Source organism: Lycium ferocissimum, chromosome 11 (genome assembly GCF_029784015.1).
Source record: "Lycium ferocissimum isolate CSIRO_LF1 chromosome 11, AGI_CSIRO_Lferr_CH_V1, whole genome shotgun sequence".
NCBI lineage: Eukaryota > Viridiplantae > Streptophyta > Magnoliopsida > Solanales > Solanaceae > Lycium > Lycium ferocissimum.
This window is the reverse complement of record NC_081352.1, coordinates 52,729,614-52,748,463: the sequence shown is the minus strand read 5'-3', so window position 1 is coordinate 52,748,463 and position 18,850 is coordinate 52,729,614. Positions and strand designations below refer to the sequence as shown.

The 18,850-nt window shown below is 34.5% G+C and overlaps 3 protein-coding genes across 3 annotated transcripts; 1 reads left to right on the top strand and 2 right to left on the bottom strand.

Moving 5' to 3' along the window:
- Positions 1–335: 335 nt before the first annotated feature.
- On the top strand, positions 336–3,328 carry LOC132037028 (uncharacterized). Its single transcript, XM_059427460.1, has 3 exons — positions 336–540; positions 1,155–1,301; positions 3,094–3,328. Exons 1-2 carry the CDS (start codon positions 379–381, stop codon positions 1,299–1,301), a joined length of 309 nt encoding a protein of 102 aa, XP_059283443.1. The 5' UTR covers positions 336–378; the 3' UTR covers positions 3,094–3,328.
- A 1,098-nt stretch (positions 3,329–4,426) lies between these two features.
- Positions 4,427–6,464, bottom strand: LOC132037027 (pentatricopeptide repeat-containing protein At4g31070, mitochondrial). The gene is given in 1 exon segment (XM_059427459.1): positions 4,427–6,464. A coding segment is annotated over 1 exon segment (1,833 nt). The 5' UTR covers positions 6,260–6,464.
- Positions 6,465–6,948: 484 nt separating this feature from the next.
- Positions 6,949–10,863, bottom strand: LOC132037025 (glucan endo-1,3-beta-glucosidase 6-like). The gene is made up of 2 exons (XM_059427458.1): positions 9,811–10,863; positions 6,949–8,285 (listed from the first exon to the last, which is right to left on the bottom strand). Exons 1-2 carry the CDS (start codon positions 10,149–10,151, stop codon positions 7,181–7,183), a joined length of 1,446 nt encoding a protein of 481 aa, XP_059283441.1. The 5' UTR covers positions 10,152–10,863; the 3' UTR covers positions 6,949–7,180.
- Positions 10,864–18,850: the final 7,987 nt, after the last annotated feature.

Genomic DNA, 18,850 nt, shown 5'->3' with positions numbered 1-18,850 from the left:
TTCTCTAAGAAATTCTCTTCTACAAGGACTTATTTTTTCAACTGCACCCCACATAGCTTTCTCTCTCATTCTTTATTTTCAACACCACATAAAAAAGTGTAATTTTTTTTTTTTATAATACCAAGGAATAATTTGTGATACACAATAAATAAATTAAGGAGGTAAAAGACGGATAGATAATCAAGAGAAGTAAAAATGTGTGCACTTTCAAAAATGTTAGGACTACTATGACATTTATACATGAATTACGGGGTTAATTAAGCAAAACATAGTTTTCACTCCAGCTAAAGAAAGAACCAAAAAGGCATAAATGGAGGCTAGTTTCCATTGTGCAGTGTAATACTAATTGCTAGGGTTTTTATTATTAGGGAGAGAAAGATGAAGCCAGTGGTGGGGACAGTAGTGTCAAACAAGATGCAGAAATCAGTAGTGGTGGCTGTTGATAGGCTTTTCCATAACAAGACTTACAACAGATATGTCAAGCGAACTTCTAAGTTCATGGCTCATGATGAGAAAGATGAATGCAACATTGGTGACCGGGTATGTACCAATTCTTTTTCTATTTTTCTCTTCAAATTTTGTAGATTTGGGGTGTGTTCGGTATGAAGTAAAATATAAGTGAGTTTCTTATAACTATTTTCTTGTGTTCGATATGTAAGTAAAAAATATTATCCTAAAAGTATTTGTATATAATCTAGGCAAATACTATGGTGCGGTGGGTGGGAGTGTTCTGGGTAGGAGTGGGGTGAAGATGAGGGTAGTGAAGGGACAATCAATGTAGAATGCCACTTGTATGACTTGTTTAATTTACTCGGGTGGGGGTAGGGGAGGGTGGGGTGGGTGGGTTTAACAGAACCAATTGATGTTTGTATTGGATTACAAATAGAGAGAAATCGGAGTAGGGTGAGTGGAAGTGGGAGTGGGTGGGGTGGGGATGAGGTGAGTTCGATGGTGGGTAAGAGACAATCGAAGGGGAATACCACTTGTAGGACTTGTTCATTTTCCTCATTTTTAAGGAACTTGTTTTCTAAAGAAAATGTATTCTAAAAATTTTGACTAACCGAACATTAGAAAATGGAAAACATTTTCCGGAGAATGTTCTCCATATCGAACACACCCTTGATGTTGAGGTATTGATGAAGTTGCAAATTCAGGTTAAGTTGGATCATTCGAGACCATTGAGCAAGCGTAAGCATTGGGTTGTTGCTGATATTTTGAAAAGAGCAAGAATATATGTGCCTCCATCAAAATCTGTATCTGAGATTGACAGTAAGACGGGAGTGTCTTCCAGTGCTACTTAGGTATTTCCCGAACTTATGCCCATCCTTCTAAAGTTTCTGATTTTCACCAATTTAAGATATTCATTTTGGTGCAAGGGTCTATATACTACTACTTCCAGTTGCCTTATACGGATTTTTATTGATTGTGCTTCCCTTATGAAGTGCATTTCTTCATTTTTAGCTGTGTGCCTTTGATAGCTTATAAGCTACTCCATTGTTATTCTTACTTGAGGTTTTTCTTCTGTTGGTGAAAGAATTATTTCAAGTAGATTGATTCGGCTCCTTAGCATTGTTTCAATACCTGTGTGTGCCATTTATGAATTTAAACTGGATTTGGATTGTTCCCTGTACAGCAACTGGAATAGAAGTTAGTCTTTGTGAATCAGCAAGAATTTTCTCTCTACAGTTTGTTCATGAAACCAATATATGTAGATAAGATCTATGGGTACAGCCGTACAGCTATGTGTCCGGTTCATTACGGGTAAGTGTGTACTCCGGGTAAAATCAAATTTTAGCTAGTGCTTTTAACACTAGTTATACTCATGTCATACGCCTTTTAGATGTGTCGTCAAATCAAATGAAGAGTCAGTGCAACATAGGATCAGACCAGATATGTAGTGAAGTACCTTGGATAGGGAACTTTCTGAGAAGATGAGACAAGTTTTATTTTCAAATTGCTTAATGACCTGAAATTAAGCTAGATAGTGGAGCAGAATTGCTAGTAGTGATCTAGTCAGCGTTTTTGAACTCTGTTCACATTGTTAAAGAACACCCATCGGGCTTCTGTTGTGTTACGGTAACACTGTTACCATTGAAATGACTAAAGCCATTTCTGCCATGCTACCAGTTTCTGCCAGATTTTCTTCTTGTTTCAGTTTTGTTTATGTATTACTCTTGTATTTTTCATGCCTGTTTTGAAAAACGTTTTTATTGAGCTGAGGGTCTATCGAAAACAGCCTCTCTACCCCTACAAAGGTAAGGGTAAGGTCTGCGTACACCCCACCCTCCCCCGACCCCTCTTGTGGTATTACATCGGGTTAGTGTTTTGTTTGCGTTGAACGAATAGGTAGTTGAGAGGAATAGGGATCAATTCACACTTAATACATACCTTTACTATTTTGTTTTTTAGAAAAAAGGTAGTTTGTACTTTACTAGATTCTACAGTGACCAATCAAAGCCCAGTTTTGGAATCCATCTGTTTTGGATTAAATAGGTTCAACATCTAGATTTTGTTGCCCAAACTCAACTATTTTTGCAAAACCAATTTATTACCAAGCCATAACCTCTGGATGCCACCTAACATCTAATACTAAACTTTTTATCAAAAACATCTAATACTAAACTTTTATCGACAGAGTTGAATTCTATGTGTGAAGGATATAATATCGCGGATATTAGTCTGTCATGAAACCTAGGCATAATCATAGTTTCTCCCCTCATGCTTTTCAATGCATTTTTCTTTCTAGATCCTTTTCACTTCCCCCTCTGAGTTTCTCTTGTTCCACTGTCACATTTCCTCTCTTTGTTCTTTTAATCTCTCCCAGTTTTAATGCTGCCTATCCCACAGAAGGCATAGTGTTTTTGAAGGGGGTGGTGGAGAGGCTTAAAAACACAAGGAGACCTAGTCGTTTGAGGAGTATTTTGAAATTATGCTGCACTATTATTGAAAAATGAGCCCAATGGTCCTGTTACCGAGTTATTTGCGGTTTTTTTTTTTTTTTTGGGGGGTAATTATGATGTGCTATTATTAACAATATGAGCAACTGGCCATCTTCAAAGTCGTATAAACTTACGTGATTCCCTTGATCATCAGGTGAGAGTTGGCTCAAGTTTACTGCTCCAACTTTGGAATGCAATCCAAAGAGCCACGCACATCTGCCAAGGAGGATCTATAGCTGTTCATCTGCATATGGATTCAGGATATCGATTGACGTATTGATTGTATTACTAAAAGGATAGACACTCCTCTCTTGTGAAGCAATTCTTCCACAGGATATTGAACTTATATTCAGTTTGGAATAAACTCACCAGCCTTCTTAGATTCTTTATCAGCAATCTGTCACCTTAAGTTTCGACATTTTGTCAGCCCTCAGTAAATTTAATTGGTTAGAATGTGTCATAAACGAGCATTAAATATCAGACATGGACGGAAACATCAAATTCTACAGCTTTTTACATCCTGCCGTGCAAATAAAAAAAATCCAGAAGTTAGTTTTCAAATGATTTTTCTGGCTGGAATGTAAACTTTAAGAATTAGTTTTTCAGTTATTATGAAGGATCGGCTCCTTGACTGCATTTCCTACTCTTCCATATCTCACCTCATTTGTTTCCCCCAAAATAAAAAGGAAAAACCCAGAACTTAGTTTGTGTTGAGTTCAAATTAACTAAAATTACTAACCGTTCTATATAGTGAATTTATAATGGAATGATGTGATGAGATGCATCTACTATGGTGAGAACCAAACCAGTGGTGTGCTAGACTATGGGATCAATCAAACATAATGAAGGAACATGGCTTCTTCTCATAACAAAGTTATTCTTTTGATTTCGATTTGAAAGACCATGTTGAGCCACAAAGTCATCATAGTCTGGTGGGTTGGGATGGTGCTATCCATTTGGACCCAACATATCATGTTGAAAGGATTTTGCTCAAATGTGCCTTCTATGAGCTACTTAGGTCCGTTGGACTTGCTTGTTCCTCGACAAACTTAGACTTCTCCTAAACATTAGGGACAACTTTGATTAAAAACTCTAATCCTTAATGCTCGTGGTCTCTTGAGATGTTCAAGGCTCACAAATTCAAATGTTAAGCAGAGGATAGCATCATCCTTCCCTGCCTTCTCATTAAACTCGAACAAAGTCAATCCCTTTCATGGGACTGCAGACATGTAACGTACCTAAGGTGCATCAATCTTGAATCAAGATTAGTTTTTTAAAACTGAAACTAATGTACCCAACAATGAATTACTCTATAATCCAACAGTCATTCTTTACCTCTTCTCTTTGGGTCGACGCAATTTTGAGATGTATGTCATGGGCCTATTACTAGAACACTGTCATTTCTCAATATTCTTCCCTTCCAGTGAATGTCATGGCACAAAGGAAGTCTAGTTATCCAGCTTAGAGTTGTTGGGTGCAATTAAGGATTACAAAATCTAGTCATCTAGCTCAATTCTGCTGAATCCGTAGCTTTTTCTCAGTTTTCTTTCTTTCATGTCGCGCCTTACATCTTCCACTCCGGGCCAGTTTTCAGATTCAGCATATACCAAGCTTAACAAAGCATAATTAGCAGCATTTTCGGGTTCAGATTTGGTAAGTCTATGAGCCAAACGTTCTGCAACTTCCAGTCTTCCATGTAATTTACAAGAAGAAATCAGGGAACTCCAAATTCTGTCGCTAGGTTTCATAGGCATTCTGCTAATGACCTCACTGGCATCTTCTAGCTTACCTGCCCTTCCCAGGAGATCAATGTAACAAGCATAGAGCTCCACAGTAATTGAGAAACTTTTATCCTTTAACGCTTCATCAAAGAGCTTCTTTCCCTCCTCAAACAGACCACAGTGATTACATGCTGATAAAACTGCAAGTAAGGCAATGGAATCAGTCTTTATCCCCCTCCCTTTCATTTCATGAAAAAGTTCCAAGGCCTTATCTCCAGAACCATGAGTCCCGTAAGCACTGATTAATGCACTCCATGATGCAGAATCTCTTATAGACATCTCCTCGAAAACTTGAGCAGAGTCCTTGAGAAAACCACATTTTGAGTACATATTTATGAGGGAGTTACCAATGAACAAATGTGAACTAAGACCACTTCTAAACGCATAGCCATGCGTTCCTCGTCCATGGCATACTGATAATAGATTAGTACAGGCAGAAACTACTGCCAATAAAGTAACATCATTTGGTTGAGTTCCAGTCAACTGCATCTCATTGAAAAGCCTTATAGCTTCTCGACAACTAGATTTGTTTCGTGAATAGCACGTTATGATAGCAGTCCACATTACCACATCTTTCTTAGTTGACCGATCGAATATACTCTTCACAGCCCGCAATGCTTCCCCACATTCAGAGTACATGTGTACAATAGCAGACGAAAATTTAGAATCCAAGTCAAACCCATAGCGAAATGCATATCCATGAATCTGTTTTCCATACTTTAAAGCACCCAAATGAGCACAAGCTGGTAATATACTAGTCAATGTAACTCTATTTGGTTTAACATTTTCCAGCTGCATTACGCGAAATAATTCAATTGCTTTCGCATACATCTCCTCAGCTATGCATCCAGATACCATGGCAGTCCAGGACACCTCATTTTTCACTTCCATACCCCGAAAAACACGAAAAGCCAAATCTGGCTCACAACATTTCCAATAAAAGTCTACCAATGCAGTTGTCAAAAAAACCGAACTTTCTATTTTTTCATCAACTATTGTAAGACCATGAATAGCTCTTCCTAGTCTCAAATTCTTGGTTTGAACACAAGCAGAAAGAACGCTCGCGATTAACTCAGGTTTTGGCACAAAATTCTCTATATACATCTCCTTAAACAACTCCAATGATTCTAATAAATACCCATTTGAATAATAACAACTTATCATTGAATTCCAAGAGATGGTATCTCTTTGCGGCATTTTATCAAACAGTTGGAATGCATCTTCTATTTTGCCAAATTTTGCATACATTGATATAAAACAATTGGATATTGCGGATTCTGAAGAATACCCACTTTTTATGACATAACAATGAAGCTGATGGCCTAATAATTGGTGGGTTTGTGTATGAGCACAAGATTTGATGATTGAAGGAAGAAGGAAAGTGGTATTACTTGCATGGGAGTGAATTTTTGCAGTGTAAAGTTCGAGGGCTTGATTGTATTTTCTATTTAGAATTGATTGTTTGATTGTGTTGTAAATTTCTGTGAAGGGCGATGTTGATGATAAAGTTGATATGAATCTTTTGGTTATATTTGTCATTTTATTGTTTGTTCAATCTGATTATTTCTTTCGGCCATTTCCAGTTTAGCTTGTAGACCTTTGGTTCTTGGGACAAGTTTCAGAACACATATTTATCATAAGTTAATTGTGATGAGAAAGATAAGAGTTCATGCTAAGTGTGTTGAAGAAAATTTGAAAAACTATACCAATTCATAAATCAAATCAAATCAAATTGACGTGAAAGACCCAACATTAGTTTGGTTAGATTTTAAATTTAAAACGGTTGACGATATTTGATTTGGTTCTTTAGATGACAAAAAGCTTGTCAGTTGTTTGAGTTTTGTCTTCTTCTATATTGAAATTATTTAGGGGTGAATTACTGAATTATGAATTGTTTTAAATTAAGGTTAAATAAATTTGAAAGCATATATCGATGTAAGGTTATTTGATTTATTAAATTGAAAAGTAATGTTACGCCACTATAGAATTCTCATAGTTATATATGTTTCAATAGATAATCCATTTTTCGATTGTTGTTAAAAATATATATATTGACATGAATTTTTATCTCTAATTCTAGTAGATGGAATGAATTAAATTTATATTTCAGGTGCATAAGATGGAAATGGAAATAAAAGACGCTTCTTTTCGGTTCGATTTGGTTTGTACTTTTAACATAACAACAAAATTAATTCTGTTATTTTAAGGTAAAAATGGAATCATATGGAACTGTAAACACCCCTATTTCAGGCCAAGACATCCTCGATTGTGGTATGCAGTACTTTATTCTCTGATACAATTTCCAATCAACATCCATGTACAAAAGGTGATAGACAACTTGTTAATGGACACAACTCCCTAGCGTCCGCTTAGCAAGATTTGATTAGCTCATGCTACATAGCAGGATCACCAACTACTTCCATTAACAAATTAGAAACCTAAGAAAAGGGGAGTATAACATCACAAGATTGTCCATAGCATGAGAATCAGAGCCAATGCCATACTTGTACAGCCATTTCTCCGTCCTGCGCCTCCATAGTATGGTTCGATCATGATAACAAACCTGCAACTTGGAGTCGATGGATCTGACTTTGTGATTGTCCCAAGCCCTGAGAACTTGCAGGCCACGTCAAGCTGATTGTTTATCTGATAGTAGCTATTGAATGCATACGAAACGTTTCCTCGCGCATCCAGGCCTCCACAGGATGTCTCGTATCCAAGGCTTGTGCAATCAGCAAGTGCACAAGCATAACTCACACTAGGCACAACCTGGGGGTCATCAAGCTTAGCGCTAGGCTTGAGCACACACCATTTCCTTTCCAGATACTTTACATTACTAGCTGGAACTAAAGATCCAGAATTTGTGGTGCCAAGGTTTAGCGAGTATTTTGGTCGCCCATCATAGGCGAATATTCCCCAGTGACGTTCGAAATTCCCGGGCTGGATACTTTTGGCATCCTCATCAATCAGACTAAATAGATAGACATCAATGGGTCCGGGCCTCATAGGTGTGCCTTTTCCGTCTGATATATGAGCCATGAACCCTTGGTTGAAACGCTGTGCTAGTTGTACGTTAGCGTTGCGGTCCCCATCTGTGGGCCAACCAATTTCTCCAACCATAATAGGTAAGTTCCCGAACCCATTCTTCTTTAAAGCCCACACGAGAGTGTCATGATTCGCATCAAACATGTTGGTGTAGATTGCCCCACCATCAATTATAGGTGTTGCTTTTCCATCAAAGAATGCATATTCAACTGGAAAGTTGGAATCTGTATACAGGCTTATGAATGGGTAGATATTGATAATAAAAGGGCACCCGTTATCACTTAAGAACTTGACTATTTGGATCGTAAAGCCATGGATGTCTGCTCGAAAATCACCACTTGATGGCAAGCTACTAGCGCTCTCATAAACATCGGCATTGAGGGGGACCGTGACCTTTACTTGATTACCATGGCCAGCCTTGACGAGTGCAGTTTGGACATTTTGTAGAGCAGGAAAAGTTGTTCTTAGATAACTTCCATTATATGTTTCCAAGAACGGCTCATTTCCCACTGCAACATACCTACAAAGCAGTGTATGTACACATTGAGGTGTATGCTTATAGTACAACATATGCTTCGTCATAGTAATTTAATTCAAGTGGAAGTCATGGTCTCACAGAGAATAATAGAACAAAACAGAACAAGAAACAGAGAAGAAAAACAAAGTTAGGATATGATCAATCTGGTTACAATGAGTTCAATGAAATCCTAATCGCTGATTCCCTCCCCATGAGAAAGGAAATTGAGCATAAAATCAATAAAGCTATTTAACAACAATCATATTAGAGCTAGCAATCTCATGAGGATTGCCGATTTGCTAAACAAGATCCCATATAAGAAATAACTCAACATCATCAAAAATATATTGTATATTTTGATAGGGAGCTTCACTATCTGTAACAGTAAATTAGAATCTATTAGGACGTTTGCTTGCCTATAATTATGTAAATCTCCTACAGCTCGAGGGAATAGCAAGCTGAATGTTGCACACAGTTCTCTTAAATATCCTCCTCTTTCACTACATTATGAAACTGAAAAGTCCTAGTATTTTGCGAAACGTAAATTGCGGCTTTTAGATATCCTTTTTTCTGTTGCTCATTTCCCATAATGTATCAAATAAAATATTCACGAAATAAAAAGAGAGAACTCTAGAAATGAATCTAAGCAATATATGGAGAATGATAATGCTGCAAATTTGTACCTTTATGAAAATGGACCACTAGCCAAACAAGGTCCAATACCATCAATAGCATACATGAGGCTTTGGAATGACTTCATGGCTTACAGAATACAGTAGCCCGATTGCATGGTCTATTATTTGCCTTTAACCTAACCATCTTAAAATGCTATAACGCCCGCCCAAAATCTCAGATAGATGATTACAAGTTATTTTATCCTGTCTCATAATGTCTCACATAAAAAAATTAATAATGGGCACTCAAGGTTTACCAACAAGATTGCACAATTTTTTGGATTTGTTCGTGTTGCCTACAATTCCTGGACCAAAATTCTCAAAAATAGGTCAAATCTAGTATTTTTCCTAACAGCTAACAAACGATAAGTATCTTTCTGGGAGACTGAAATAAGAATATGATAATCTCGATTCTCTAACTTATAAAATCTCAGCAACCTTGTTAACCTCAAACAATTTTCAACCTACTTTATGAAATTTTAAAATTTGGGTGTCTGCATTAAAATGGTAGGTCCTTATCCCACATGGCATAGCACTTGTTTCATACTTAGTAACTAGCCAATAAGCTGAAATATGACTTCCCCAACTGATACTTTAGCGAGGCTCATTGTCTATGCAAACTTTTTGATATAGTACTGTTACAAATACATGATTCTGGCAATATTGTGTCAAAACAGACAACTCATATCTCAAAAAGATTAAGATGAAGATTTATGTTGTGTTGAACCCAAACAAAAAAAAGATACATCTCAGCAATTACTTATGGAAAATATAGGAATTTGAGCTTTCAGATAGAACTAACAGAAAGTAAATTCAGTAGAAGTGAAAGACATGTGAGCAAGTGAGAGGTTCACCTGATGTTCACATTGTTGTCAGAAAGATGGACAGAAATGTTCTTGGACACCCATTTCTCAGCAGCTTTCAAGCTGGCCAAGGTTGTAAGCATCTCATTAGGAATACCAACCATAACTTCAATCCCAGAATTGCCCAAAGCCTTAAGTGTGTCATAATCAGCATCAAAAAGTTTAACCTTTTGGAACCCATTGTCTTTTAGCATTTTGACGACTATTTCAGGAGGCAGATTGTGTGTTGACTGTGTGCCCCAGTTGACTCCTATCCCACAAACTAAGGAAACCATTGACAAGATTATAAGACACAACATCCCAAATGACTTGGAAAAAGCAAAAAATTCCATTTTTCAAATTGCCCCAAAGAAAAAACAAGTTCAAGAACTGAAGAAAGTTCAGTTCATTTTTTCTACTAGCTACAAGATTGAGAGTCAGTAGAAGATAAATCAAAGTAACCATGAACAAGAAAGAAATTAGTTTGGAATTAGAGCAAAATAGAGATAGATATTATGCAAAAGACTGAGATCCAATACATAGCGTAAATAAGAAAAAATACAAGATTCCTTAGTCATGAGAGCCTCACAAAACACAGCAATACATGAGGAAGAATAAATGTTTTAGAGCTTCAAAGGAAAAGGGTATAACAAGAGTTAATTCAACTACAAAACCAGAGCAAAGAAGAGTAATTTGAAAGCAGACAACAACAAGATTGTTGTTTGCAGCTTACAGCAGCCAAGAAAAGAAAGAAAAACAAGATTCACAGATTATATAATGCAGTTTAGCCTGAAATTCCACTTCCAAACAAAAAGGTGAAGAGATTAGTTCGAAATTATAGTGGGAGAAAAGGTAGAAGCAAAAAAGGAAACCAACCAATAATGCACTAGAAATTTCTAGCTTAACACAAAAGAAGTGCGCTTTTTTCCTTTTAACTAAGAAGAGGAAAGAGGGTAATCTAGAAGAACAGAAAGTGGGCCAAGTGAGTCATCATAGACAAATTGAATGAGTTGAAGGATCCAGATACTTCTGTCCTAGTTAATCAATGAAGCACAGCTAAGAATCACTCTCTCATTTCTTGTTTGAGCTGAATCTTATCAAGTCCAAAAGATAATGCGTGCATGTTTTTATGGCGCGCGCTATTAACACCTTAAGGTAAAGGTGTCAACCGGTTCCAACCGGAACCGGTTATGGAACCGATTAATATCATTTAAAAACCGAACCGGTTAAGCGTTCGATTTAACCTATATAGGTTTACGGTTTTAAACTCCAAACGGAATCGGTCCGGTTTGGAGTGTTTAAAATATTTTTTTTTTTTTTTGTATTATATATATATATTATAGTATTTATTTGTATATTGTAGGTATATTTACATATGTTATACAACTTTATAATTAAAGTTTAAATATTTTGACTAACGTACCTTAATAAATTAGTCAATAATGTAATAGTATTTTTCGTATACATATATATGTATAACTTATATATACTTATATATATGTATAACTTAATATATATACTAATATATTATATATATATATATATACTTAATATATATTATATATATGTATAACTTAATATATATACTAAATATAGGTATAACTTAATATATATACATATATACTATATATACTATATATACTTAATATATATACTAAATATGTGTATAACTTAATATATATACTATATATATGTATATATATGTACTATATACTATATATACTTATATATAGGTATAACTTAATATATATACTATATATACATATATACTATATATACTTAATATATATACTAAATATATGTATAACTTAATATATATACTATATATATATTAAGTTATACATATATATATAACTTACATATACTTATATATATGTATAACTTAATATATATATAGTATATATACTTATATACTATATATACTTATATATATATATAACTTAATATATATTATATATATATAACTTAATATATATACTAAATATAGGTATAACTTAATATATATACATATATACTATATATACTATATATACTTAATATATATACTAAATATGTGTATAACTTAATATATATACTATATATATGTATATATATGTACTATATACTATATATACTTATATATAGGTATAACTTAATATATATATATATATATATATATATTATATATACTATATATACTTAATATATATACTAAATATATGTATAACTTAATATATATACTATATATACTTACTTATATACTATATATACTTATATATAGTATATACTATATATACTTATATATGTTTAAGTATACTATATAACTTAATATACTTATAAGTATATTCTTAGTATATTTTAGGTATATTCCTAACTTAATAAAAGTAAAAATATGAACACAAGTAAATAGAAGTAAGCTCAATGAGCCATATTTTTATTCATTCTTGGATAACATTTATTTGCAAGTTGTATTTTTTTTTAACTTGCAAATAATACATGAGTTGTACAAAAATAGTAGAATAATAAAATCACCAATTTTGAACCATTTCGTTAATTTCCCCACATCATATTCGGTCATGGAAATATCTTCAAAGTCTTCCATTTGGTCCGGTCCACTAGCTATCAAATCTTCAATTTCTTCGTCTTCGCCTTCCTCCGCTTCCGAGTTTTGGTTGCGTCGCTCCGATCTAATCCAATCTCGAATGCACACTAGTACTTGCAAGCTAAAGCCGGATAATGAATGTCTATGGTCTCCAATTTGTGTCTTCCTTGGCTAAATGCGCTCTCCGAAGCCACGGTTGATACTTGAACCGTAAGGATATCTCGAGCCATTCTTGAAAGTACCGGATAGCTTACCTTGTACTTCTTCCACCATGCTAAGACGTCCACCTCATCCGGTTGGTTGATATCTACATTTGGGTGCATCAAATAAAAGTTATATTCATCAAAGTTTGCAGTAGAAGAAGAAGTTGGTGTGAATGTAAAACTTTTAAACCCGACAAGCCTTTTTTGCTACTTTGAGAAGTAGTAGGCGTGGAGCAACGGGTGTTGCACGTTCTTCCAAACTAGAATAATGAGTAAAAACTTTTCTAAACTCATCATCAATAGCGAGTTCGGCTTCGGCTAAAGATGGTTGAAACTTCAATTTCTAAAAATGTATAAATTTGACTAACCAAATTTTTAGTATAAGACAGTTTTAAACAAGGATTTAAAAGGGAACCCAATATAAATAAAGTTGGGATGGGAAAAAAATACTTCTTAAATTTGATTATCATTTCAAAAATAGCCGCTTGATACCGGGTTTATGTTTATACTCTTGTAAAACTCTAGCTATTTCCGCTAAGTAGGCTAAAATTCCGGTTGCCGTGGGATAAAATTGTCTAGAAAAAGCAAGAGTTGCATTATAAAAAATTTCTAAGAGTTCAATACATTCTTTAACATCTTCCCAATGCATAAAATTTAACCAATCCTGACTATCAGTATTATATTTGTTGTGAACTTGTTGCATGGGAATCCTATACTCATATGCTTGTTGTAGCATAATGTAAGTGTAGTTCCACCTAGTCTCAATTTCTACTTGAATTTTCCTAGGTCTAAGGTTATTTTCCACACAAGCATTCTTAAAATCTCTAATTCTTCCCCTATTAGCATTACAAAAAAAAAAAACGCAACAGCATTTCTAACTTTTTGAACGAATCATCAAAATGCACAAGACCATCTTTAACAATTAAATTTAAAATGTGACAACTACATCTTACATGAAAAATATTTTTTAGAGGAGGGTTTATTTCTTTTTTAAAAGACCAAGCGCCTTTGTATTATTAGAAGCATTATCTAAAGCAATACAAAGTGTTTTTCTATAAATGTTAAAAAATCTCATAATAGTAGACATTGAATCGGCTAAAAATTTTCCATCGTGACGACCTTTTCCTTCGTCATATAAAAAAGCTATAATTCTTTTTTGCATAACCCGATTGTCATCAACCCAATGACATGTAATAGCAAAAAAATCTAAATGGTTAATACTAAGACCCAAATCGGTAAGACAAACATTACAATTTAAAGAATTAAATACGTGGCGCAAATAAAATCTATATTTTTTAAACAAATCTATAACATCGGCTCTACAAGTACTTCTAGGAATACCCTCAAATAACGGATTATAACAACGTTAAATGTAAGTAACAAACCCCAAACCCGAGGGAAAGGAAAATGGTAAACAATCATAAGCTACCATTTTAGCTATTTCTACACGTTCTTTTTTCTTGTCATACTTAAAATTTCTACCGGTTCGTGGGTCTATCGTCATTTGAATCCCCCCACATTTGAACCCGTTTGCTCTCCCCAAGCATCCATATGTTTGGTTCTCATATAGAATTTAGTGTACCCGTTCCACCATCCTTACCAGTTCCTTGCTTAAAACTAAATACTTGTCCACATATGTTACATGTAGCTGATTGGTTTTCCCTATTCTTAGTCATAAATTTTCAAATTTTAGCTGTTGGCTTACGAGTTCTAGGCGGTTTGTCTTGTGTATGTGATTGTGCAGACATGTATCTCCTATGGGATTTTCAGGGGGTTGTGTTTCATCATCATCATTTAAGTCTTCATTAAAAGTGTCGGTAAAATGTTGTTGCATTGCCTCATGACCTAAAAGTGGATTATTTCCACCAACATCAATACCTAAATTAAGTGTTTCTTCCACAAATGTTTCCTCATTAAGCGCACCCCTAACAAAACGACTACTACTACCGGCACCACGTCTTAATCTCTTTGACATAATTAAATAGAATTAATTTAAATCACAATCAAATAAATCACAAGAAAATAAATTACAACAAATTAAATTGCGTAAATTAAATTGCTAGAATTAAATTGCAAAAAATAAAGATAGAGTTGGAACGAAGGTACCAAATTGCCGGATTAATTTCCAACAAAGTCAAGGCGGCTAGAATTGCAAATTCACCAAAGCTACTTCGGATTGTTGCAAAATCACCAACTCCACCAACAATATTATAATTGCAAAATTAATAATTGAAAGTTGAAACTATAATAAGACTTTGTGGCTAGTTATTGCAAAATAATTATAATTGAGAGATTGAGATTTGAGAGAAAGATGAAGAAGAGTGAATTGGTGTGAATTAAAATGAAAATGAAGAAGGGTTTATATAGGGGTGGGGGATGAGTTAAAGTGTTAAAAAAAAAAATTGGGGGCCAAAAATTAACAAAATGGCCGTTTGGCAACGGCCATTTTTGCAAATAGACCGTTGCCAACGGTCCATTAACGGACACAGTGGCCCAACGGCTCTTTCCTTTTCTTTTTTTTTTTTTTAATTTTCACCGGTTAAACCGGTTTAACCGGTCCGGTTTTACCGGTTGCGGTTCCTAAAATATTGGAACCGGACCAGTAAAAAATTATACGGTTAACCGGAACCGTTTAACCGGTTCTACCGGTTCCGGTTTCGATTATAAAACGGTGTGTTAGCCGAACCGGTTGACACCTTTACCTTAAGGTTGTAAAATATCATTTCATAATTATCATATATATAACGTTTGAATAAATTGTAGAGTATCATTTCTCGTTGTTACATAATGCCACATATCAGCAATTTAATCATTTATATTTATTTTGTATTAATAAAATCACTTAAGTTAAATTAGCTTTCCACATAGTCAGTATTATTGAAAAAATTAAAGGAATAACTAATATCTTTTTTTAAAAAAAATATTTTTATTACATAAAGGTAGGGGAAGGGGAAATAGGGAGGGGATTACAATGTGAGGATTCAAACCCTCACCAATAAGGTGAAAGTTCAGGTAGTCAACCAACTGAGCTACTAGATTCCTACAATAATAATAATAATAATAATAATAATAATAATAATAATAATAATAATAATTAATATCAACTTTCACTTAAGTTTGATTTCGTAATACTTAATTTCTTTGTGATTTATGATAGTATTAACTCTTTTATTGGAATTTGTAACAATTCTTTTAACCTAATTAAATGAATATAAGAAACAATGATTAAATAAATTTGTCTTTTATCATATATTTTTGTTTAATTAATTTTGTAAACATCCCCTTTTTTCAAGGAAAAATCATTTCCATATCATTGTCCATCAACTTCTAAAATATGCATATAAAAACAATATTTTTCTACAGGCACAAATAAATGGTCAATGAGAAATAAAATTATGACTTACTAGATGTTAATGTACCCTATAAATATCGTATAATAATATAAAAGAAAAACCTAAATTACATAGAAAAGTTGCCTAAATATTTGACGAAATTTCATTTATTTTATTTTAAAAATGATTGAATTGAATCAAAACTAATTAAAAAAATTTAATCAATCCTATATAATATTTAGCTAAATTGAAGTAATTCAATATTTCAATTATAGTCAATCATAGTGTTGACGGCTTGTTTCATCCATTTTTTGTCTTTTTTTTTTAAAATTGATTGAATTAAATCAAAACTGGCTAATTGTTCCCCAATCATATCTAATACTTATCTAAATTTTTGTGAAAATTAAACTTTTTCAACCATAGTGTTGACTACTAGTTAAATTCATTGTTTTTCTTTTAAAAGAAAATTGATTGAAGTAAATCAAATGTAACGACCTGCTAGGTCGTTGTGGGGGATGACTTAGAAAACTACAACTCCGTTGGGAGTTCCGAGGCCACGGGTGAGTCCGTAACATGTTTTTATACATATGTGCATGTTTGGTTTGCGTCTGTAAGGCCTCGTATTGGTGTTGGGATTTCTGGATGAAAAACTGGTGGAAAAACCCGAGTTACTGGTCAAAATGGACCGCTGCAGCGGTGGTGGGACCGCTGTAGCGAGTCCATCGTAGCGGGGCGAGGCTCACCACCACGAGGAGTCGGGCAATAATAAGGTCCGCCATAGCGAGAGGTTTACAGCTATAGCGAAACCGCTATAGCAAGACATCGACCGCTGCAGCGGTCGACGGGAGGCAAAATCAGTGTTTTATATTCTTTATTCCGAACCCATTCCCTACATAACTCCAAAATAGCTTCCAAGAACTCTTGTGGCGAATTTCTAAGGCTAGGGCTAAAGCACTCTTGAAAGGTAAGTCTCGACCCTTTACTTTATTCATTTCATCATCTTCTTAAGTCGTACATGAATTAAGGATCCTTTAATGGTGGGAGAAAAGGTTAAAACCCTAGAAACTGCAAACCCTTGAATAATTGATGGGTTATCGATTTTATTGTTGTTTAATCATCTAGGAGTATAGATTATCACTTCCTAAGGTGAGAAATTGGTTATAAACAGTGGAAATTGTTGATTGAGACTAAGGGTTCCAATAAAATATTGAAAGGGGTTGAATTAAGTGGAAAACCCATGAATGGATAGAATATAATTATTGGGATTGATGTTAGTATGAATTCACATGTAGTGATAGTTCACCCATTTAAAAAGGGGTAGAAGTAGTTGGGTTCTCTTCCCCAATTGTTGTTTGTTAAGTAGATGATCTATTACTCACTTAGCATTATGATTGCTAGAATTTGAACGTTCGGAAGCTTTGCGAAAGGGGAAAGCTGTTGCGGAGTGATTGCATTGTCCCAGTTCTACTTTGAGGTAGGTTACGGTCTACTTGACTTAGACTTTGGTTAGTTGATTGTATATGTTATGAAATTGATAGGAGAAACATGATTAGGGCTTCGGACATAAAGTGTGGTTGGAAATTGCTTTATTTGATATTGGTTGATTGATTATGTGATTAAATGTTATGATATGATAAAGAAGGAGTTAATGAATACTCTTCTTGTTGACTTGGAGTAATATCTTGTTCATGCTTTTGATGAATTGATTCTTGAATCTTGATATGACTTGTGGCATGGTGACTTATGTTCTTTGATATTGATGCATTGATTGTTCACATTCTCAGTTGATTGTGGAACGGAAATACATTGTGATGAGAAAGGCAATATAAATATTAAAAGGCACATTTGACAGGGGTGAGGATGTGGTCTAGTTATGGGCTCATGATCCGAGGTCACTTCTGGAGCGAGTGGTACATGGATACCATGGGTCCCCTGCAGGTCATGGCTATTTGGGAAAACAATATCATTTAGCATGTGCATACGGATATATGACAGAGTTGAGATAATTCGTGAGTTACGATTGAGTTGGTAATGACATGGGTTGAGATGCTATCATTGTTGCATTGCATTTCGTCGGACTTATATTATTCTTGTTGATGGTTGTGGCTGGACTTATCTTATTCATGTGTTGGCTGATTCTTGTTGATAGTTTCATATGGTTATGTGCTATTGTGCCTATCTGTCTATTCTATTGATTTTGTGATTTTATGCATAATACTAATTTTAGTAGGCCTATGATATCTACCAGTACATAGTGTTTGTACTGATACTATCTTGCTGCATTCTTTTGAGCGCAGCTTCTTGTCACGACCCAACTGGAGGGCCATGACCAACGCCTGACCGTACTAGTCAAGTACTATCTAACGTACATTTGTGACATCAATATGGACATAGGTGGGCCAGTAGGACCATCATATGATACTTAATAGACTCATAAGGAAAACGTGTCTGTATTAAATAGTCTGAAAGTCTCATCTATATGGATATGTTGGGCATACTGTATGAGCCAACAAGGTTGTCATGATCATCTGTGTGAGAACATATAAAACATCAAGTCTGGACATCATCTGACTGTACATAACTATCTACAAGCCTCTACTGGAAAACATACCATAACGTGGTCGGGACAGGGCCTCTCCATACGCATGCATATGTACATATGTATATATATAGTATATATATATATATATATATATATATATATATATATATATATATATATATATATATATATATATATATGCACACACACACACGGCATCTCCGAAGCAAATGGAGTGCAACAATCTTAACCGCCGAGGCGACATCTTACTAGATGGATCACCAACTTTGTATCTCGGGACTGCATGAAACGCATGAAACCCCAAACAAAAGGGGAGTCAGTACGAATAATGTACCGAGTATGTAAGGCATGAAAACAGCATATATAAGAATTA